Source organism: Drosophila serrata, unplaced genomic scaffold (genome assembly GCF_035046125.1).
Source record: "Drosophila serrata isolate PLE 108 unplaced genomic scaffold, ASM3504612v1 contig_116, whole genome shotgun sequence".
NCBI classification, from domain to species: Eukaryota; Metazoa; Arthropoda; class Insecta; order Diptera; family Drosophilidae; genus Drosophila; species Drosophila serrata.
In genome coordinates, this window is record NW_028257014.1 from 937,421 (window position 1) to 955,420 (window position 18,000).

Here is an 18,000-nt window from a genome sequence, read left to right on the forward strand (position 1 = left end):
TTGCCAGTCTTTAAGGTTAATTAAAAATATGGAAGGGCTCGTTTCCTCCAGTGTACCTGGACAGGTAGCAACGAACCGAAGAGAACGGAGGCTTTCCTGGTCCCATCAATTTCGCGTAACGGGCCACAAGAACCGCTAGGGCATGGCAATTGCATTTCACGCTCTCCTCCGATCTCCTGCGATCTCCTGCGATCTGCGATCAACGATCCGGTGCCACTCCGCCAACGGAACCTGATCGCAGATGTCCTGACAGCCAGATCCGAATCTCCCTCGGTTGCGGTTTAACGAGATGCGCACCCGCCTCCTCGACACACGCCTCCACAGAGGGAGGGAGCAGGAATCTCCCCTTGGACGATTTGTTGGCCCTGATAAACCCGATGGCTCGCGAGGCGAAAGTGTAGCACACAATTCCGAGACACGCGCATCTGTCGCTTGGGCTGAGTTTCCTTCCAAACGAACAGTTGGTACGGCCAAAAAAACCCAAAAAGAAGAACTGTCTTCGCAAAAAAATTCAAAAAGGAGTTTAAACATTTAAGAGGGGGCGACACGTGGCACTTGATTCGTATCACATTTCTGGACTATTTCGGGAGTTTACATTTCGGCAAGGAAGGGTTCCTCCTCCTCTCCTTCTATATATACATTTTGTTTTTTATATTTGTTAACTCTTCCGTGCCAACTGTCAACCCATTTGGCCGAAATTTATGGCCAGTTGCCGGTGGGCATACGGGTACTTTTGCTGTTGCAACTGTTATTAACATGAATTTATAGCATGTTTCGCTGTTTTTTCGGCTAAAAATTTGAATTTTAAGCGTACTAAGTGTGACCACACCTCAGTTTTAGCGCTATTAAGGCTTAAAAGCGCTAAAAGCCCAGAGGAATGGATCCTGATACTTATATTCAAATAATCTGAACTGGATTTAAGAAATAATATTCTTTTCTGTCAAATCAAAACAAATATAAAAAAGAAAGGCCTTGTAATTAAGTGCACCCAACCTAATTTCCTATCATTTATCAACCTCTCGCAGGACCCTTTTCCAGTTCCCATTCCAGTTTTTGCTTTGAAAAATCTCTTTCTAATCGTCTGGAGTGCAGGCAACATTTACAATATTAACTTAACCAAATCCCCGTGTTGGCCCCGTCAAGTTGCGTGTAAAAACATGAATATCTCGATTCATCATCGCGACAGGAGGTCGGTAGGTCGAAAGGACAGAGCCCTGCGGGTTCTCGGCGCGGTTCCATTGATAAATGCCAAAAGAAATTTGTCAATTGTCAATCAGGCAGGGGATCTTGAGTTTGAGTTTGAATTTGAGGTGATCCTTGGCTGACAGCAAACACGCGGTGTGTTGTCCTGGCTGGTGTTTTTGTTATTGTCGCTCCTCCTGCTGCCTGTGCTGCTTCTGCTGCCGTTTCTGCCTAATGTCTTGGCAAACAAGAAGCGCGCCGCTCCTGGCGACGACTTCTGCCCCGGTAGTCCCGTCTCCTGTGTCCCGTGTCCCCTGTCCCCGTCCCCTGACATGTCCTGCAAATCGGGCTGCCTGTTTACAAATGTGTCGCCAACGCGTAACTCAATCCTTGCCGCGCGGCTTGCACAGGATGCGCTCGACAGCCGTCGCCGGCTTGGCAAACCAATAAATACCATTTAGATGTTGCCCTAAGAAGGACTCTTGCCCCCTGCCCCTCCGATGCTTACGTTTCCCAATACACTGGGGGAAAAATGTCAGTGTAATATATAACCTAACTTAACCTAATATATTCTGTCTGTTCTTTAATTAAAAGAATATTTTTAAGAGGAAAGGAATCATGTATCCCAGATTATCTTGAATGCATTTGGCTTAATTCTTTAGTATTTATTTATTATTAAATCTTTTAAAGTGTGTTCGGTGCCTATGTGTGTCAACACAGTCATGTGTGTGTTGGCATGTCGCCGTCCCTAACACATGTCCTTTGACACAGGACATAGGTCCCAAGGTGCAGCTGAACTCGCACAGGACACGCATAAATTAACGAATCCGCTGCGCTGATTGTAGCTCTAATCCCCGATCCTGATCCCGGTCCTGATCCTGCACCTTTTGGCCCCATTAGCACGCGTCCTCCACGCACTCGTTCAGCCGCCACTTGAAGGGCTACACGAATTTTGACTCCATTCCGGCGGGATCAGTTCTGGAGACCTCCTTGGCTCAAGTGCCAAGGGTTAAAATTAGTCGAGCCCTGTCAGCAAATCTGATTTACGCGCCAGCTGTTCCTCCGACAGAGGTCCTTTTCCCTTTCCCTTTTTGAAATCCCTGTCGGGTTCAGCTTTTCGGAGCTGCCGCCTCTTTCTTTTTCTCAAATTATAATTTTAGTGGCAATCTAATTAAGCAATTACAAGCGTGTTGTTCAGTGGAGTCGCTGATTTATATGTACATGAAATGGAAAAAGGGAGAAAGTTGTGAAGGGAAGGAGGAGGGACAGATGTGTCTTGAAATCTCTGGAGAATTGGATTTTTGTTTATTTAAAACTCTTCTTGTGGGTTTCTCCAGATATAAAGACATCCAGATATTGAAGACGTTTTAAACAAATATATAATTTCTCCAACTAAAATAAACTTTGTTTCTCTAAAAGAAGAAGCCTCTTGATAATTTAAAAGCCATCCCTCGGCTCTCCACTTCATTAGCTTCACAAAATATTAAGGTCTTCTGACCTTACCTGGACACTTGACACACACACGGGGCGACAGTTCAATTAAATGCGATATTTACAACACCTGACACGGACCACAAACTGGACAAATTAGTTGAGACAGCCCGCCAGGCAGACCTATGACCACAGATGGTCAAGGGTCAAGTGCTGCTCCTCGTTGCACACAGATGCACCTTTCCTCTTCCTTGTGGGGGCAGTGAAAAGGAAAAGTGTGTGGAAATTAATTACCATATCCATTGATATGTTTGTCCTCTTGCGCAAGAGCCCGGACATACATCCCCAACGATTAATCATGCGCGGAGAGAGATTTTTAATGACTGCGCCTGCTGTCATCGCTGTGATCGTAAAAACTCCATGGTCTCCGGAGGCTATCAAATAGATTTATTATTGAAAATATTTTGGCTGTCCCCGGGATTGTTTTGGGTCCTGTGACGGAAGATGGCACAAGGATGGGCAGGATGAGGCTGCGTTTGCGTTTGCGGATGCCCAAAGCAAATGTTGTGTTAAATTTATTTTTATTGCACTTTTGGCCTTTTATGATGAGTCGCCGCCCTCGGTTTTCTCTCTCCCATGTATTATTGTTTAGACATTTTCCGGGGCATTCGATTTTGTAGCTGCGCGAGGCTCGTAAAATGGCAAATGGTCAAACATTAGGAATTTCTTGGGGGGAGCAGCAGCTGTTCCCTTTCCAGGGGCGACTAAGCCCCGTGTCTCTGGAAAATCAATAACTTGCAATCAGTATGCTACAAGAACAGAAGCTCTTCCCCAGTAGCCGCCAGTTCTCCATATCGATTGATGTCCGTTTGTGCCGCCGACAATCCTGCACTACTAATTAACCCTTGTAGTTCCGAGAGATGGATGATGACAAAAAATGGAGAGAGAGCGGGGGAGAGTGAAGGGGGCAGGAGGAACAACACACAACACCTTTACACATAATTAGGGGCCTGTTGACTGCACCCGGCATCGGATATGTGTGTCTATATATGCTTCTATATGGAAAGTAAACACACGTCTCCCCCAAAAGGCACTGAGGAAAATGAGTTGGAAATTGGATTTACATGATATCCCACTGATGGTTCTCTCTCTAAACTCTAAACTGAATGAGTTCGTTCTTAGCTTTTGTAGATTTCCCTCAGTGTACGCCTCACCTTCTACTTATCCCCAAGCACCTGAAGCCTTAGCTTCACCGGAGCTGTTACTGCTGCCATTCATTAATCCACATAGAAATGCCAATGCCAGAGCGAGAGATGTTGATGGAGATGGTGATGCTGGAGTGACCAAAGGCGGCGGCACAACAACAAAGCGGCCAAGAGGCCTATTAGCCACAATAAAGAGGCAGCTCCACCTCGCCTCCTCCCCCTGGATGGAGATTCTATTATGCAGATGAATGGATGTGGGACTGTCGGACTGACTGACAGAGTTGACTAGATGTTTGTATGTTTGCCCCGCCAGATGCCATTACAATGTAAACCCGACAAAAGTTCACTCAGCAAACTCTGGATGCGGGCCGGAGACGTCTTCATCTCCGAGGTGGCGGTGGCAGAGGCAAAGACACAGGCGGAGGCAGTACTTCCAACAACCGCAGCGGAACAATTGATCAAATATCATAATTTATCAAATGACAATGCAACAGGCGGCGGCCTCTGAACGTTTCCATTCCCGTATTTACTTGCCCCAATCCCCACACCACCTCCGATCTTGGATTGTTCTCCGTTCTCCATTCCATTCGAAAGCTACAACTTAATTTATTTGAACAATTTAGGTCCGTCGTCTGTCGTGTCTTTGGGGCTCTCCTATTTATTTCGATGGTCAGTCCGATCGGCCCCAATCTATTTAGCATAATTGCAGACAGACCGACCAGGTGATAGTCCCATGTGCCCGGAGTGCATTCTTGTGACCCCACAGGCTAGCGTGTAATCCTATATGGACCCACCGACTGGCTCAAATAACCGAATTAAAAGACCAGAGAAAATATTGGGACAAACCGATTATTGTTCTATTATGTTAAACCTGATCATCGCATTAGTTCTTATCTTACTTTTTAGGGGGTTCTCTGTCTATGGGATATTGATAATTTGGAAACTGTGTCAAGTTTGCACTTAAATTGATCAATTAATGGGACGGATTGATTTCAGCGACCTGGTTGGTCTATCGGATTTTGTTGAGAATTTCAATAATAATTATTCCCTTGCAGGGTATTGTACATTCAATCAGAAGCTTATAACTCAGGAAGGAATCATTTCCGGCCCTATAATCCATATATATTCTTGATCAGCATCAACAGGCGAATCTTTCTAGGCGTAAAGGAAAAGAAGAAATTTTTTGGCCATTTTCCCCAAACTTTATAAATTGACAAATAATTTAAAATGGATAAAAATTTGAATTTTTCTCCATTTTAAGTTGAGTATGCAGATTTGTTAACCTACTAAAAACTAGCATAGGAAAGCTTTCCGAATTAAAATTAGTGTCTTTTTGACGTAGGTATGCGATTTCTAAAATTTGATTTATTGAAAAATATTGCCATAAAAATAAAAATTAATATCTATTAAAAATATGGTATTATAATTCAGTCAGAAGCTTATAACTCTGGAAGGAGTCATTTCCGACCCTATAATCCATATATATTATTGATCAGCATCGACAGGCGAATCTTTCTGGGCATAAAAATTAGGATGACATTTTTTCGCCATTTTTTCCAATTTTATAAAATTAAAAAAATTTATAAAAATTCAAATTTTTATACATTTTAAACTGAGTATGCAGATTTGTTATCCTAATAAAAACTAACATGTGACAGCTTTCCGAATTAAAATTAGTGCCGTTTTGGCGTAGTTATGAGTTTTTTTATATTTGATATATTAATAAATAGTGCTATAAAAATATAGATAAATATCTACTAAAAATATGGTATTATAATTCAGTCAGAAGCTTATAACTCTGGAAGGAGTCATTTCCGACCCTATAATCCATATATATTCTTGATCAGCATCACCAGGCGAATCTTTCTGGGCATAAAAATTAGGATGACATATTTTCGCCATTTTTTCCCATTTTATAAAATTAAAAAAATTTATAAAAATTCAAATTTTTATACATTTTAAACTGAGTATGCAGATTTGTTATCCTAATAAAAACTAACATGTGACAGCTTTCCGTATTAAAATTAGTGCCGTTTTGGCGTAGTTATGAGTTTTTTTATATTTGATATATTAATAAATAGTGCTATAAAAATATAGATAAATATCTACTAAAAATATGGTATTATAATTCAGTCAGAAGCTTATAACTCTGGAAGGAGTCATTTCCGACCCTATAATCCATATATATTCTTGATCAGCATCACCAGGCGAATCTTTCTAGGCATAAAAATTAGGATGACATTTTTTCGGCATTTTTTCCAATTTTATAAAATGAAAGAAATTGATAAAAATTCAAATTTTTATACATTTTAAACTGAGTATGCAGATTTGTTATCCTAATAAAAACTAACAGCTTTCCGTATTTAAATTAGTGCTTTTTTGACGTAGTTATGAGATTTTAAAAATTTGATTTATTGAAAAATGGTGCTATAAAAATATAGATAAATATCTACTAAAAATATGGTATTATAATTCAGTCAGAAGCTTATAACTCTGGAAGGAGTCATTTCCGACCCTATAATCCATATATATTCTTGATCAGCATCACCAGGCGAATCTTTCTGGGCATAAAAATTAGGATGACATATTTTCGCCATTTTTTCCAATTTTATAAAATTAAAAAAATTTATAAAAATTCAAATTTTTATACATTTTAAACTGAGTATGCAGATTTGTTATCCTAATAAAAACTAACATGTGACAGCTTTCCGTATTAAAATTAGTGCCGTTTTGGCGTAGTTATGAGTTTTTTTATATTTGATATATTAATAAATGGTGCTATAAAAATATAGATAAATATCTACTAAAAATATGGTATTATAATTCAGTCAGAAGCTTATAACTCTGGAAGGAGTCATTTCCGACCCTATAATCCATATATATTCTTGATCAGCATCACCAGGCGAATCTTTCTGGGCATAAAAATTAGGATGACATTTTTTCGCCATTTTTTCCAATTTTATAAAATGAAAGAAATTGATAAAAATTCAAATTTTTATACATTTTAAACTGAGTATGCAGATTTGTTATCCTAATAAAAACTAACATGTGACAGCTTTCCGTATTAAAATTAGTGCCGTTTTGGCGTAGTTATGAGTTTTTTTATATTTGATATATTAATAATTGGTGCTATAAAAATATAGATAAATATCTACTAAAAATATGGTATTATAATTCAGTCAGAAGCTTATAACTCTGGAAGGAGTCATTTCCGACCCTATAATCCATATATATTATTGATCAGCATCAACAGGCGAATCTTTCTGGGCATAAAAATTAGGATGACATTTTTTCGCCATTTTTTCCCATTTTATAAAATTAAAAAAATTGATAAAAATTCAAATTTTTATACATCTTAAACTGAGTATGCAGATTTGTTATCCTAATAAAAACTAACATGGGACAGCTTTCCGAATTAAAATTAGTGCCGTTTTGGCGTAGTTATGAGTTTTTTTATATTTGATATATTAATTAATGGTGCTATAAAAATATAGATAAATATCTACTAAAAATATGGTATTATAATTCAGTCAGAAGCTTATAACTCTGGAAGGAGTAATCCGTATATATTCTTAATCAGCATCAACAGGCGAATCTTTCTAGGCATGCAGAAAAGGAAAACATTTTTTGGCCATTTTTTCCAATTTTTATAAATTGAAAAATCTTTTAAAGTGGATAAAAATTTGAATTTTTCTAAATTGTATATTGAGTATGCAGATTTGTTAACCTACTAAAAACTAACATAGGAATGCTTTCCGAATTAAAATTAGTTTCTTTTTGACGTTGTTAAGGGTTTTTTAAACTTTGATCTGTCGAATAATAATTTAATATATATATATATATATAGATAAAGATCGATTCAAAGAATACTATTTTTTAAGTTTTGTTATAATCTATCAATACGATTTTTTTTTTATTACCAACCTGCCAGGGTTACCCGAATGCATTTTCCTTTCTTGTTTTACTTAATTTGAGAGAGAGAATACAAAATTTGTTTTGAAATTTAGTTTTAAAAAAATTGGGTAATCAGTACACTGCTCCTTTACTCTCCAACAGAACTTATTGTGATCATAGCACTTTTTAATGTCTGTATAGAATAGCTAGAGCAAAATTCGGTTGGTGTATTTATTTTTCGCATGTCCTTTGGGTTCTGCTTTTGCTCTTTAACATGGAAAATTTCGAAAAGGCCAGGAAGCTGCAGGAACTGGCCGGAATTCCTTCTCCGGCCGTCACCCGATGCTGCTGCAACTGCAAGCGAAAGCTGGATCCCTACCAGCTGTTTGACGACAATGTGGAGGACATAGCCAAGAGCCTGGCACAGGTAATGGTGATCTGCGGCATCGACACGAGGAAGTGCCGCATGGCCAGGGGGATTATCAAGCGGGCCTTTGTCTATCACGAGCGCCTGCGCACCAACTGCCCTCCAAAGCCGGCACCGGGAACGCACCTGAATCGCGAGGATCTGCTCCAGGCGCTGCGGCTGAAGTGCGAAATGGAGCCCGTTGAGGCGATGCTTTCGTACTCGATCATCAAACGCGCCTTCAAGGCCTTCTACCACGGCAAGCCGCCGTTGACCATCAGCAATCCCATCGTGGACGCCATGGCGGTGCATACCCAGCACTCGGCTTGGATGCACGCCGCCTTCAAGACCGCCCGCATCTTCGACAACTACAAGGCGGCCTTCTTCTGGGCCCACCAGCACTACGAGCGTCAGATCAACCTGGTCTACACTGCGCTGTACCAGCGGATGACGGCCAGGTCGGATCCGCTCCTGGTACCTGGCTGCCCGTGCAAGGGCTGCTCCAAGCAGGAGGTGCCCGGCCATCCCAAGGCTGGCCAGCGGCCGGTGCAGAAGCTCACCTTATCGGAGGGGGCTGATCTGCCGGAGCCCTGCATTATGTGCGGCCTGCAGATGCCTCGGATGACCGCCCAGGATATAAAGATGAAGAAGAAGCCTCCGCGACCCATCATCAACCACGAGGTGAACCTGCCGCGGTGTCAGCGGTGCAACTCGCCGTTCCTGATCTGCGAGTGCAACATCGATCAGCTGACCGGAGAGCAGTTCGGCGAGTGCGGCCAGGATTCGTACAAAGTGAAGTGGTATCGCGTCGAGGAGCCAGTCCATGCCACGTCCGACGGTGCCGACGGCGGGACGGAGGATGAGGAGGCGAAGGGTAGCAACTATATGGAGGCCATGGAACCGCCAGAGGACTGGGACAACCACCACTGCCCCATCGATTGCAAGCACGACTCCTGCAGCGAGGCCACAAACGTGAGCCAAGGCACCTCCACTTCCGAGGGGGAGAGCGGCTCGGCCTTTGCCAGCTGCTCGCAGGGAGAAGAGGATGTCGTGGCCAAGCTGGAGGACTACCTCAACAAGCTGTGGAACGAGGAGGTGGCCCAGAAGAAGGATCCCTCGTATGTGCCCAAGACCATCGAACCTCCGGGTCCCAGGTGTCAAAAGTGTAGCGACTGACACCCTCTCTGTTTCAAATTTTCTGAATATAAAGATATGGCTTTGGAGGCTCACCTGTGAAAGGTACCCTTGGGGAACCTGAATAATATTATTCAGTGATATTATTGCCAGTTTCCTAGATCTCTCGGTCTCATCTCCGGCTCCTCCAGTGCTCGCTCACACCTCCCACACCTTGGGGAACCGATCGCCCACACGGCAGGGAGCTGGCGCTTATCACGCGCCCACAGATCGCGCCTTGACAATGGCCACTTAAAATGCCATTGCCGGTTGTAATCGCCTCTAAATTGCCGGCACATTCTCTGCTCTGGATGGATGCTACTGTTGTCATCGCGGGCTGCTCCTCGCAGCGCCTCAGGTCTCCAGCTCTCAGGAGCTTCCACATAAATCGTTGGCCTTATCTAGGCACTTGCATCTCTGCTGAACGCTGCACAGAGTCACAAAGCTCGTGGTGGATCCACACGCTCCTCCTTGCCTCCTTGCCGCTTATCAATCTCGGTTCATCTGCACGCAGAACAAAACAGAACGGACTCGGTTTCGGAATCGAAATCACAGTCGCAGTTGCAGTTGCAGTTGCAGTCGGGGTTGGAGAACATCTTCTGCGAAAAATAATTCCGCAACTTGTCACATTTTGTAAAGATTGGAAGTCGCTGTTGAGACAGGCACTAAACTGGAGACGCCTCTGCGCCAGGGATTTCGGATTTTGTGATTCTTTCGAGAAGTCCTTGACTGTCGCTAGATCCAAAAAGTTTTACAGGGTATTGAATACCCAACTAAACTACAACGATTATGTATGACATCTTTCATTCATAGATTACACCTTCTTCTTAAGTATTTTTATTATTTGTACAAATTATCTTAATGACTTTTTACTTTAGTAATTTCACAAACTTTTGGTCTGGAAATAATTATAAACACTATACAAAGTGAGTGCTCCTCCTGTATATCCAAGTAATAACCATAAAACAGTTGTTACGAAAACAAAACAATTAAGACACTGATCTGATATTGAAATGTTTCTTAAAGGTCTTCTTGAGCATCAATGTAATTTTCAGAGGGTATTTCACGATCGAAATATTTGGAATTACCTTCCCTATTTTTGGCTAGGCTCAAGCTCACCCTCTGTGACACTGTGGCATGTTAAGCTGAAGTCACATTTGCATATAGATTTATTTTTATGGCCACTGCCATGAACTATTTATGTGTGACGATCGGATCGGAACTGGGATCGGATCGGGGACTTCGGGATGGAGGGAGAGCGATCTGGACTCCTGCAGTTCTGGTGCTTGCCCAACAATTGTCCATTAAATATTTGGAAATATGCGTTGGAAAATCTCTGTATATTGCTTGCCGTCTTGCCAAATTCTTAATTGTGATATGCTCACATTAGGTTTCTCTATTACCCCAGATATTTCCAGATATTTCTGATGTGTCTCCCATTCCCTCTTCCACATCCACTTGCATGGGCAGAGTGGGAGTATGGGGTAAACAAAGACTCACACTCTATTGAGGGCCACTTTTCGGATTCCGGGATGGAGGAAGACTCTTCGAGACGCTGGAAACCATTGAACTTTTCAATAGCCATCAAATTTGCGTCTAATGCGAACTCAGACACTCGGGAAAGTTCCTTCCATCGTGGAACATTTTATGTTATGTGCATTCGATGGGCACATTGCAGCCACTCGAAGTTCACTTTGATTCTTTGCTTTCAGATGCACTCGTCAAAAAAATTAGTTAGTTATTAAGCAGCTAAAATTTAGAATTGGTTTTTATTCTCTTGGAGGGTAAGACGCTTTTGACTTCAAATTATTCCTTATTTAAATTTATTAAACTCGTATTAGTCGTATCGTATTAACACCCTATAATTATATTTCCTCTGCTTTTTAAGATTACATTTAAACTTATTTCTATAATAAACTATATAAATTGCATTGTATTTCCAGGCTTAGGTCGAAATTGAAAGCTCATTGGAAGTGGACAGCTTCCCTCTCTCGCCCACAAGCCGAAGCATCTCCGCCTTCCATCATAGAGCGACCTCCCCCGAAGCTTCTCCCGCTTATCATTGCTAATCAGTTCATCCGCGCAGGTAGATCGGTGAAAAAAATGATAAAAACTTACGACGCAGTAGTAAAGACAGGGGCCAAAAGTGTAAGTGAAATCAAAGTGAAGTGAAAAGTATTATTGAAGTTATGGAAAGGCTAAGAACAGCCTCTGTTGTGTTTTATTTTTCTTTTATTTTTTATAGTGCCAAGATTGTTTTTTTTTTTTTTTTTTTTTTTTATATGTGAAAATGAAAGAAAAAAATTAATTAAATTAAGGGTAAAGTGAAAAGTGTTACTTAGTTAGCCCGGCCCCTGTCACGGTTTTTTTAAATATCGAATATTAGTGCGTAGTTTCGTTTTATATGGCAAAGACAATGATTCTTCAATTGAGAAGGGTTTTTGTTGTATGTTGTCCACTAATTCACCGTTGGCATCGATCTGCAGCCACAACTAATGTAAAGGGGTGAGTGAAACAAAAGTTTTTTTCTTGCTCTTATCTTTGTCTTCCTATGCCATTGCAAGCCAATTTTTCTCCCCTTTTCGATCTATAAATCTGTTTCTTATCAACCTGTAAAGTGGAACCTAAGAGCGGGAGAGCCGTTTTAAGAATATGATCCACTCTTGTGGCTACTAATTTTAAAAGTTCGCAAGGTGTAAAGCTCCTTTGTTTACCTTTTTTTCTGCGGAATTTGTGAATATAAAATAAGCCAGCAAAACCTAATGAATCCCCTGACTTTAATAATTATCTACTTCTGCTACTACTTATACCTGACCCTGCATTGATTATTATATTAATATATTATTTTATATTTTATTATACAAAATATTATAAAGAAGAGTTCGCATTTAAATGAGTTGAACAATTTCTTTAAACTCTCCGAATTGTGACTTAATTTCTCCGAGTGTTCTCTATTCTCTTCCGATCTGTTCCATTGTTGTGGGCCTGGAACTTAATAGTCTTTTTATAGCTGCACTTTTTCAACTTCAATTAATGAAGTGTCGAGTTGTTAACACCAAAACACACGCTGTACTCCCAGCGGAGCAGCATGCATCAGTGTGGAGCAGCTTCTCCCCGTGGACCGAGCGTCCCATTCCGTCTATTTCCAAACATTTGCGAGATGGGAACAAGCTTTGCTGCCGCCGTCGCTGCTGCTGCTGCTTCTGTTGCTGCTGCAGGTTGCAGGTGGGGCAACGAAATGTAAACAAACAAATTAAAACGAGCATCGACAGTAGCCGCCGCCAACTCCGCCACAGGTGAGAAAACGGGCACACACACACATAGAATTTTGAATTGGGGAAAAAGGGGCCGAAGGGAAGATGCATTTTCACGGCAGCCCCAAAAGCAAACAAGCCAAGCAGAAGTCTTTCGGCCCAAAGTTCTTTTTTTAATCCCAAAACTTGGCTGCCACTTAGTGGTTTACGAGGCCGGGGATGGGGATAGAAGTAGAAGGCCCCTTAAGGTAATTAGATAAAGATACGGAGCCTTCTATCTGCCACTTCTTTTTGGCGACATTTTGTCGTGATTGAGTTGTTAAAGTTTGATGTTGTTTGGTTGTTTGGATCGCACAGTGGTAGGGAATGCATATTTATATCTGGAGAATATGTATAACTGCGAAATGCAATTGAAAGAATTCCATATATGCGCCGTTTTAACAAAATCAATAAATGGAATATTGGTATTTTTCCACGACCTATTTGACTTTGATCCACAAAGCTTGCAATTCCCAATTGATTTTTCCCAACGTCGTCAGAGGAAAGGTTCCCCTTGTTTATTGACCATTTAGTACACTTCTCACATCATCCCATTGTAGTTCAGTTTGCTCTGCTGCTTCACGGTGTCCAGAAATATCAGAAATCAGTGTGGGAAAACAGTTGGAGCGTCAACTGAAGCGCCGCTGCTTCCCAGTCCAGGAATGCTTTCCCAAAAAAAAGCAAGAAACTCCAGAGAAGTGGAGAAGGCAGCCGCCGCCAACGCATCCGAGAGGAGCTGGAGCTGTGAGTGAGAAAAATGTTAATGATAAACCTGTTTGTCAATTAAACAAAAATATTGTAATAGTTGATAACAGAATGGGCAAACACGAAGCCAAAGGGCGGCGGGAGAGTGAGATGATGAGAACTTCCCAGAACCGAATTGGGAATCCAGGAGAGCAGGCCACCCGAGGGTGCTTGTGGGGAGTCGTCGGGGAGGGCGGAGGGCAACAAGGGACAACCTGTCAACTCGAAGGGTCCAAGGCCCTGGACCTGGTCCGATGTGCTTGTCTTTGGTTTCATTATCGCCTCGCCTTCAACTTACATTTTCTTATTTTTACCATGTCACAGTCCCAGTTCGGATTGTGCAGAGCAAGAAAAATTGGGTGGACAAGTGTATAAATACTATGCGGGGAAATAAGATTTAAAATCTCTTACAAGAAATCCTGCTTTACTGTATTAGGGCTTGTACTAAGGGGCCACATCAGGGTCAGCGATTTCTCGCAGTGCAATAGCCGTCACAACTCTCAGCCAGTTGTCCGCTGTGGCTTATTGTTTAGTGAAGCATTTAACTTATAAATATTGTGTTGTGTGTGGCGAGAAGAAAAGTGTTTTGTGCCCGTGATACCGTTCTGAAAGGCATTCCGAGCGGGGAGAGAGAGATGTGAGATTGGAGGGGCAATGGGGAGCACATCTTGGGCACTTCACTCGTCCAGAACTGCCGGCAACGCCGTGAAATATTTCCCATGACAATTCTGTTTGTTTTTCGTGCATTGTGTGAGCCTCAGCCCCAGATCTGCCGCCGCCTGGCACCACACCTGGACCCACCACTATTCCACCTTATCCCACATTTTCTGGACGGCACCGCCTTGTCTTGTCTTGTCGCCCACTCGTTCGCGTCCGCAGCTGCCCACTCCACTCCACTCGCATCTCCATCTCCATCTCCATCTGGAATGGTCCACAATGGGGAACAAGTTCTACATATTTGCTTTATCTATGCCCAGTGCCAGTGTCGTTGACGGCTGTCCCTGCGTTTTCCCACCAGCACAAGGCTCCACTTGAGCGACAATAGCCCGGCTGCAGCGTCCTCCTCCATCCTTCCATGTCGCCTCGTCCCATATGGCGGCATACCGGGCTGCCTGGCACGGGTTGGCATGCGAGCCATCCTGCAATCCTTGGGACGAGGCCCATCCCAACCATTTGCGAAAATAACCCAAAATTTTGAAAGCAGAATTATGTCAGTTTTTGGCCCGAATTCGAATTTTGTGTGCTCTTAATAGCAGCGAATTAAATATATATCGTTGAATGCAAGCTTATAAAAATTCCAACAAATATTAGGAGTCATTATGAAAACATGGAACTCATGGTCCAAAAAGTACCCAAAATGTTTGCAAAAACTTTCCACCTTCTCTCCGCTTTATTTAAACCCAACTCCACCGATAGAGTATAACTTATTAGGGCTCCCTGCAACCCGGAGTTGTCGGCGAGGACAATGGAGAGCCGCCGAAATTCCGCGGAATTAAAACCCAGCAAGAACCCCGCCGACCGAAAGGAAGCCGGGACGAAAGGGAAGCCCAGAACTCAAGAAGTCAAAGTCAACGTCAACTGAACGGAACCAAACCGATCAAGACCAATTTGCGATCGTTGGTAATTATAATTGGGGACTCGGGAAATTGTGGAATGGGTACCGCTCGGGGCGGATCACAGGAAGGTGGTGAATTGTTTGGGGCACTGGTATGTGCTCCACCAGGCGGCAAAGTCCATTGGCGAGGAGGTCTCGGTGAGACGCTCCTCCGGCGAAGGCTTGAGGTAGGAGCAGAGCTGGCAGTAGGGCAGCGAGGTGCGACGGAGCTTGTAGACCGAGTGCCACCAGAAGTAGCGTTGGTACTCCTCCGTTTCATTCGCCAGGCGCTCTAGATGTGCCACCAGATCCTTGGGATTCGGGAAGTCGCGGTTGCTGATGTATGACTGCGGCGGCACCAGATGGGACAGGTTTCCGCCTCCGATTAGGACAGGCACTACAAAATTATGCATGGCAATATACATCTGGGTGGGCACGTAGTCTGGACAGGCGGTCGTATCGAAGATCAGCATGAAGTGGTAGTGATTGCAGCTGTGCGGGGTGGGGGAATATCAATTAAGGGGTATTCTAAGGGTGTGAATCCCTTAACTTACTCGTTGAAACCCACACAGTTCTCTTGGGCATCGAGGTCGAGGTATTTGCGCAGCTTTGCCAAGTAGTGGCTCTCAGGCCTGCTTGCCGCATCCACCTCGTAGACGATATACATGGCCAGGCGATCCTTCTTCTTTATGTGGTTCTCTAGGACTTGGATCTTATTTGCTGGCATATCGTCGGAGAAGTTCTCACTGGGGGCACGAAACGAGTTTAACCTCCTGGCCCTGTTAATGTGCGAGAAGTAGTATTCCGACCAGACCAGTTGCGAGTCCAGGCGATAGGTCATAGTCAGGTTGAAGAGAGGCCAATCGTCGGCGGGCCAGGGACCTGGGCCATGGGCCAGGCTCAGGGGATTCCTGGCTGCAAAGACCGACAGAAAGTTAGCAGTGCGGTTGATATCGCTGAAATCATCGAGGGAGTAGGGCAGATCTGCGTTGAAGACGACGGCGTCATACGGCTGGTAGAAATCCTTCCTGCGAGTGGTGACCACACAGCCGCACTCCGTGTGCGTTGGTCCCCTGGGCATCTTGGATAGGTCCTCGTTCCACAGCAGGATCAGGACCTTCGGGCTTGTATCTTGTTCCCCATCCTGGCCGAGGCGACTAACGACAATCATGCTCAAGAAAGTGCAGACCGCGATCACACCCACCAGTGTCTTCAGTATGAAGATGTATTGGTTGGGCGAGTGCAGCTCCCGCTGGCGATTCGCTTGGGACATGGGAGATCTTAGTGGGGGCGGCAAGTCCATTGCACTTGCCGACATCCAGCGCCCCTTGGGTGGAGGCCTCTGCTCCTGGAGGTGAGTGGGGTCAGCGCTGAGCTGACGCGGCAGGAAGCTGGGCACATACTCCATGTTCTCAGTCTGCTGCTGCTGCGGACTAGGCAGACGCCGTAGGCTTAGGATCTTGTCCACCGAAATTGGTTTAATTTTGTTCATCGGATCTATGTTTTGGAAATAGATGGTTGTGATTTCCGAATACCAAACGATTTTGTACTGAAGTTCTGGGGCAGCTTAACCTAATAATAATTAAAAACTCTATCCATGACCACTCCGACTCGGGTTACTCGATTCAGTTAGTCAATTTGTTGCTTTTTCTTGTTTGACGAAAAGTATTCCCTTTCCACGGATACATATAGTTTATTGCTTGAACACTTTACACTTTTGCTTCTTGATTTTGATTAAATTCATGGAATGAAAAACAAATGGCCCATCGTGAAAGTGTCGGGGGGATTGATGGACGGACGCATTGATCGTAGAGCTTCGCACGCAGCTACTACTATTATCGGAAAACCCTTTTCAATCAATCCGTCGTTTTTCCTCCTGCACTTTTCCCCCCACTTTTGCATTTCGGATTTGGCACTTTCATCATCGCTCTTTGCCATTTCCACCGCCACTTCCAGCCCATTCGTTCGCTCTTTCCGGGGAACAGGAACAAAGTAATCAATCATTTTGCCAAACCATCAGAAACATGACAATCTGCCAGAAAATTTGCGTAACGTTTCACGATTCACCGTTGCGGGGTGCGGGCAGGGGGAGGGGCGAATATATAGCCGAACCGCTGAACAATCCATCGATGATATATCACTGCAATTTCGAATATTCATTTTGCAGTTGTTGCTTTTCGACGCCCGCTCCACCACTGAGCTCATTTCAAATGCGTTCCGCATTCGCGACGAGGATGTGGACGTGGACGTGGTGTGGGCCGGCGATTCCAGTGGAATAGTGGACACCAATGGAAACGCCACTTTGCGGACGTGCCAGGCGCTGGAATGGATGTGGACGGATGATGCCGGTGTCATTGTTTCCTCGCCCATCTTCCGCCACGCACGTTGTCTCTCAATTACGGGAGAGTGCCATTGAGAAACAGAAAGCGAATACTGACTGCACTCGAAGAAATAGAATTCGAAGATATAGTCACCTTGAAACTTTAAACTCTTTAATTTGAACATTTGAAAAAAAAAGCATTAAGTTTCTTAAGATTCTCGAGGCGAAACTCATGATTATTCGTCCTTTTCCTCGTTCCGTTTCTCTTAAAGTTAAAGCTTTAGCTTTGCCTGTAATGTACAAGCTGAGGAGCTGTCGTCACAGTCCCTTGGAGCTATTTCCTATTTTTCCTGCCACGTAATATTATTTATTAAATTTAATACATTTTTTATGGTGTAGGGACTTTGCAATTTTTCAATTGACAACCATTTAAATGTAACGCATTCATGTTAACTTCCACAACGTGACTCTGTTGTCGGGACAAGCAGATGAGCTGAAAATGATTGCGAAAAAGGATTCCAGATTCCGGACTCCGGCAAGGGATCCGGGCAGGGAAGAGCGGTGACAGCCGGCAATGTAAATTGCCTGGATCCGATGAGTTATGAAAGTGAAATGGATTTGTGATTGCCCGCCGCCAGACGAGGAGCGAAATCGTTGAAACGAACGAATTAGAAGCACTGGCTAAACAAAAAAGGGAAAAAAGAACGAAATCCGAGACCCAACCAAACCGAACCGAACCGCGAACCCAAAACATATAT

The 18,000-nt window shown here is 43.5% G+C and overlaps 2 protein-coding genes and 1 long non-coding RNA gene across 3 annotated transcripts in view; 2 read left to right on the forward strand and 1 right to left on the reverse strand.

Moving 5' to 3' along the window:
* LOC110178802 (uncharacterized) overlaps positions 1–18,000 on the forward strand; it is a 139,249-nt gene that overhangs the window by 46,408 nt on the left and 74,841 nt on the right. The window contains exon 4 of the long non-coding RNA XR_015270157.1: positions 11,235–11,796. This is a non-coding gene — a long non-coding RNA (uncharacterized LOC110178802). The remainder of the gene's footprint in view (positions 1–11,234; positions 11,797–18,000) is intronic.
* On the forward strand, positions 7,831–9,382 carry LOC110178798 (uncharacterized). Its single transcript, XM_020946051.2, has one exon. It carries the CDS (start codon positions 7,987–7,989, stop codon positions 9,292–9,294), a length of 1,308 nt encoding a protein of 435 aa, XP_020801710.2. The 5' UTR covers positions 7,831–7,986; the 3' UTR covers positions 9,295–9,382.
* FucTD (alpha1,3-fucosyltransferase D) lies at positions 14,903–16,566 on the reverse strand. Its single transcript, XM_020946048.2, has 2 exons — positions 15,477–16,566; positions 14,903–15,414 (listed from the first exon to the last, which is right to left on the reverse strand). Exons 1-2 carry the CDS (start codon positions 16,412–16,414, stop codon positions 15,003–15,005), a joined length of 1,350 nt encoding a protein of 449 aa, XP_020801707.2. The 5' UTR covers positions 16,415–16,566; the 3' UTR covers positions 14,903–15,002.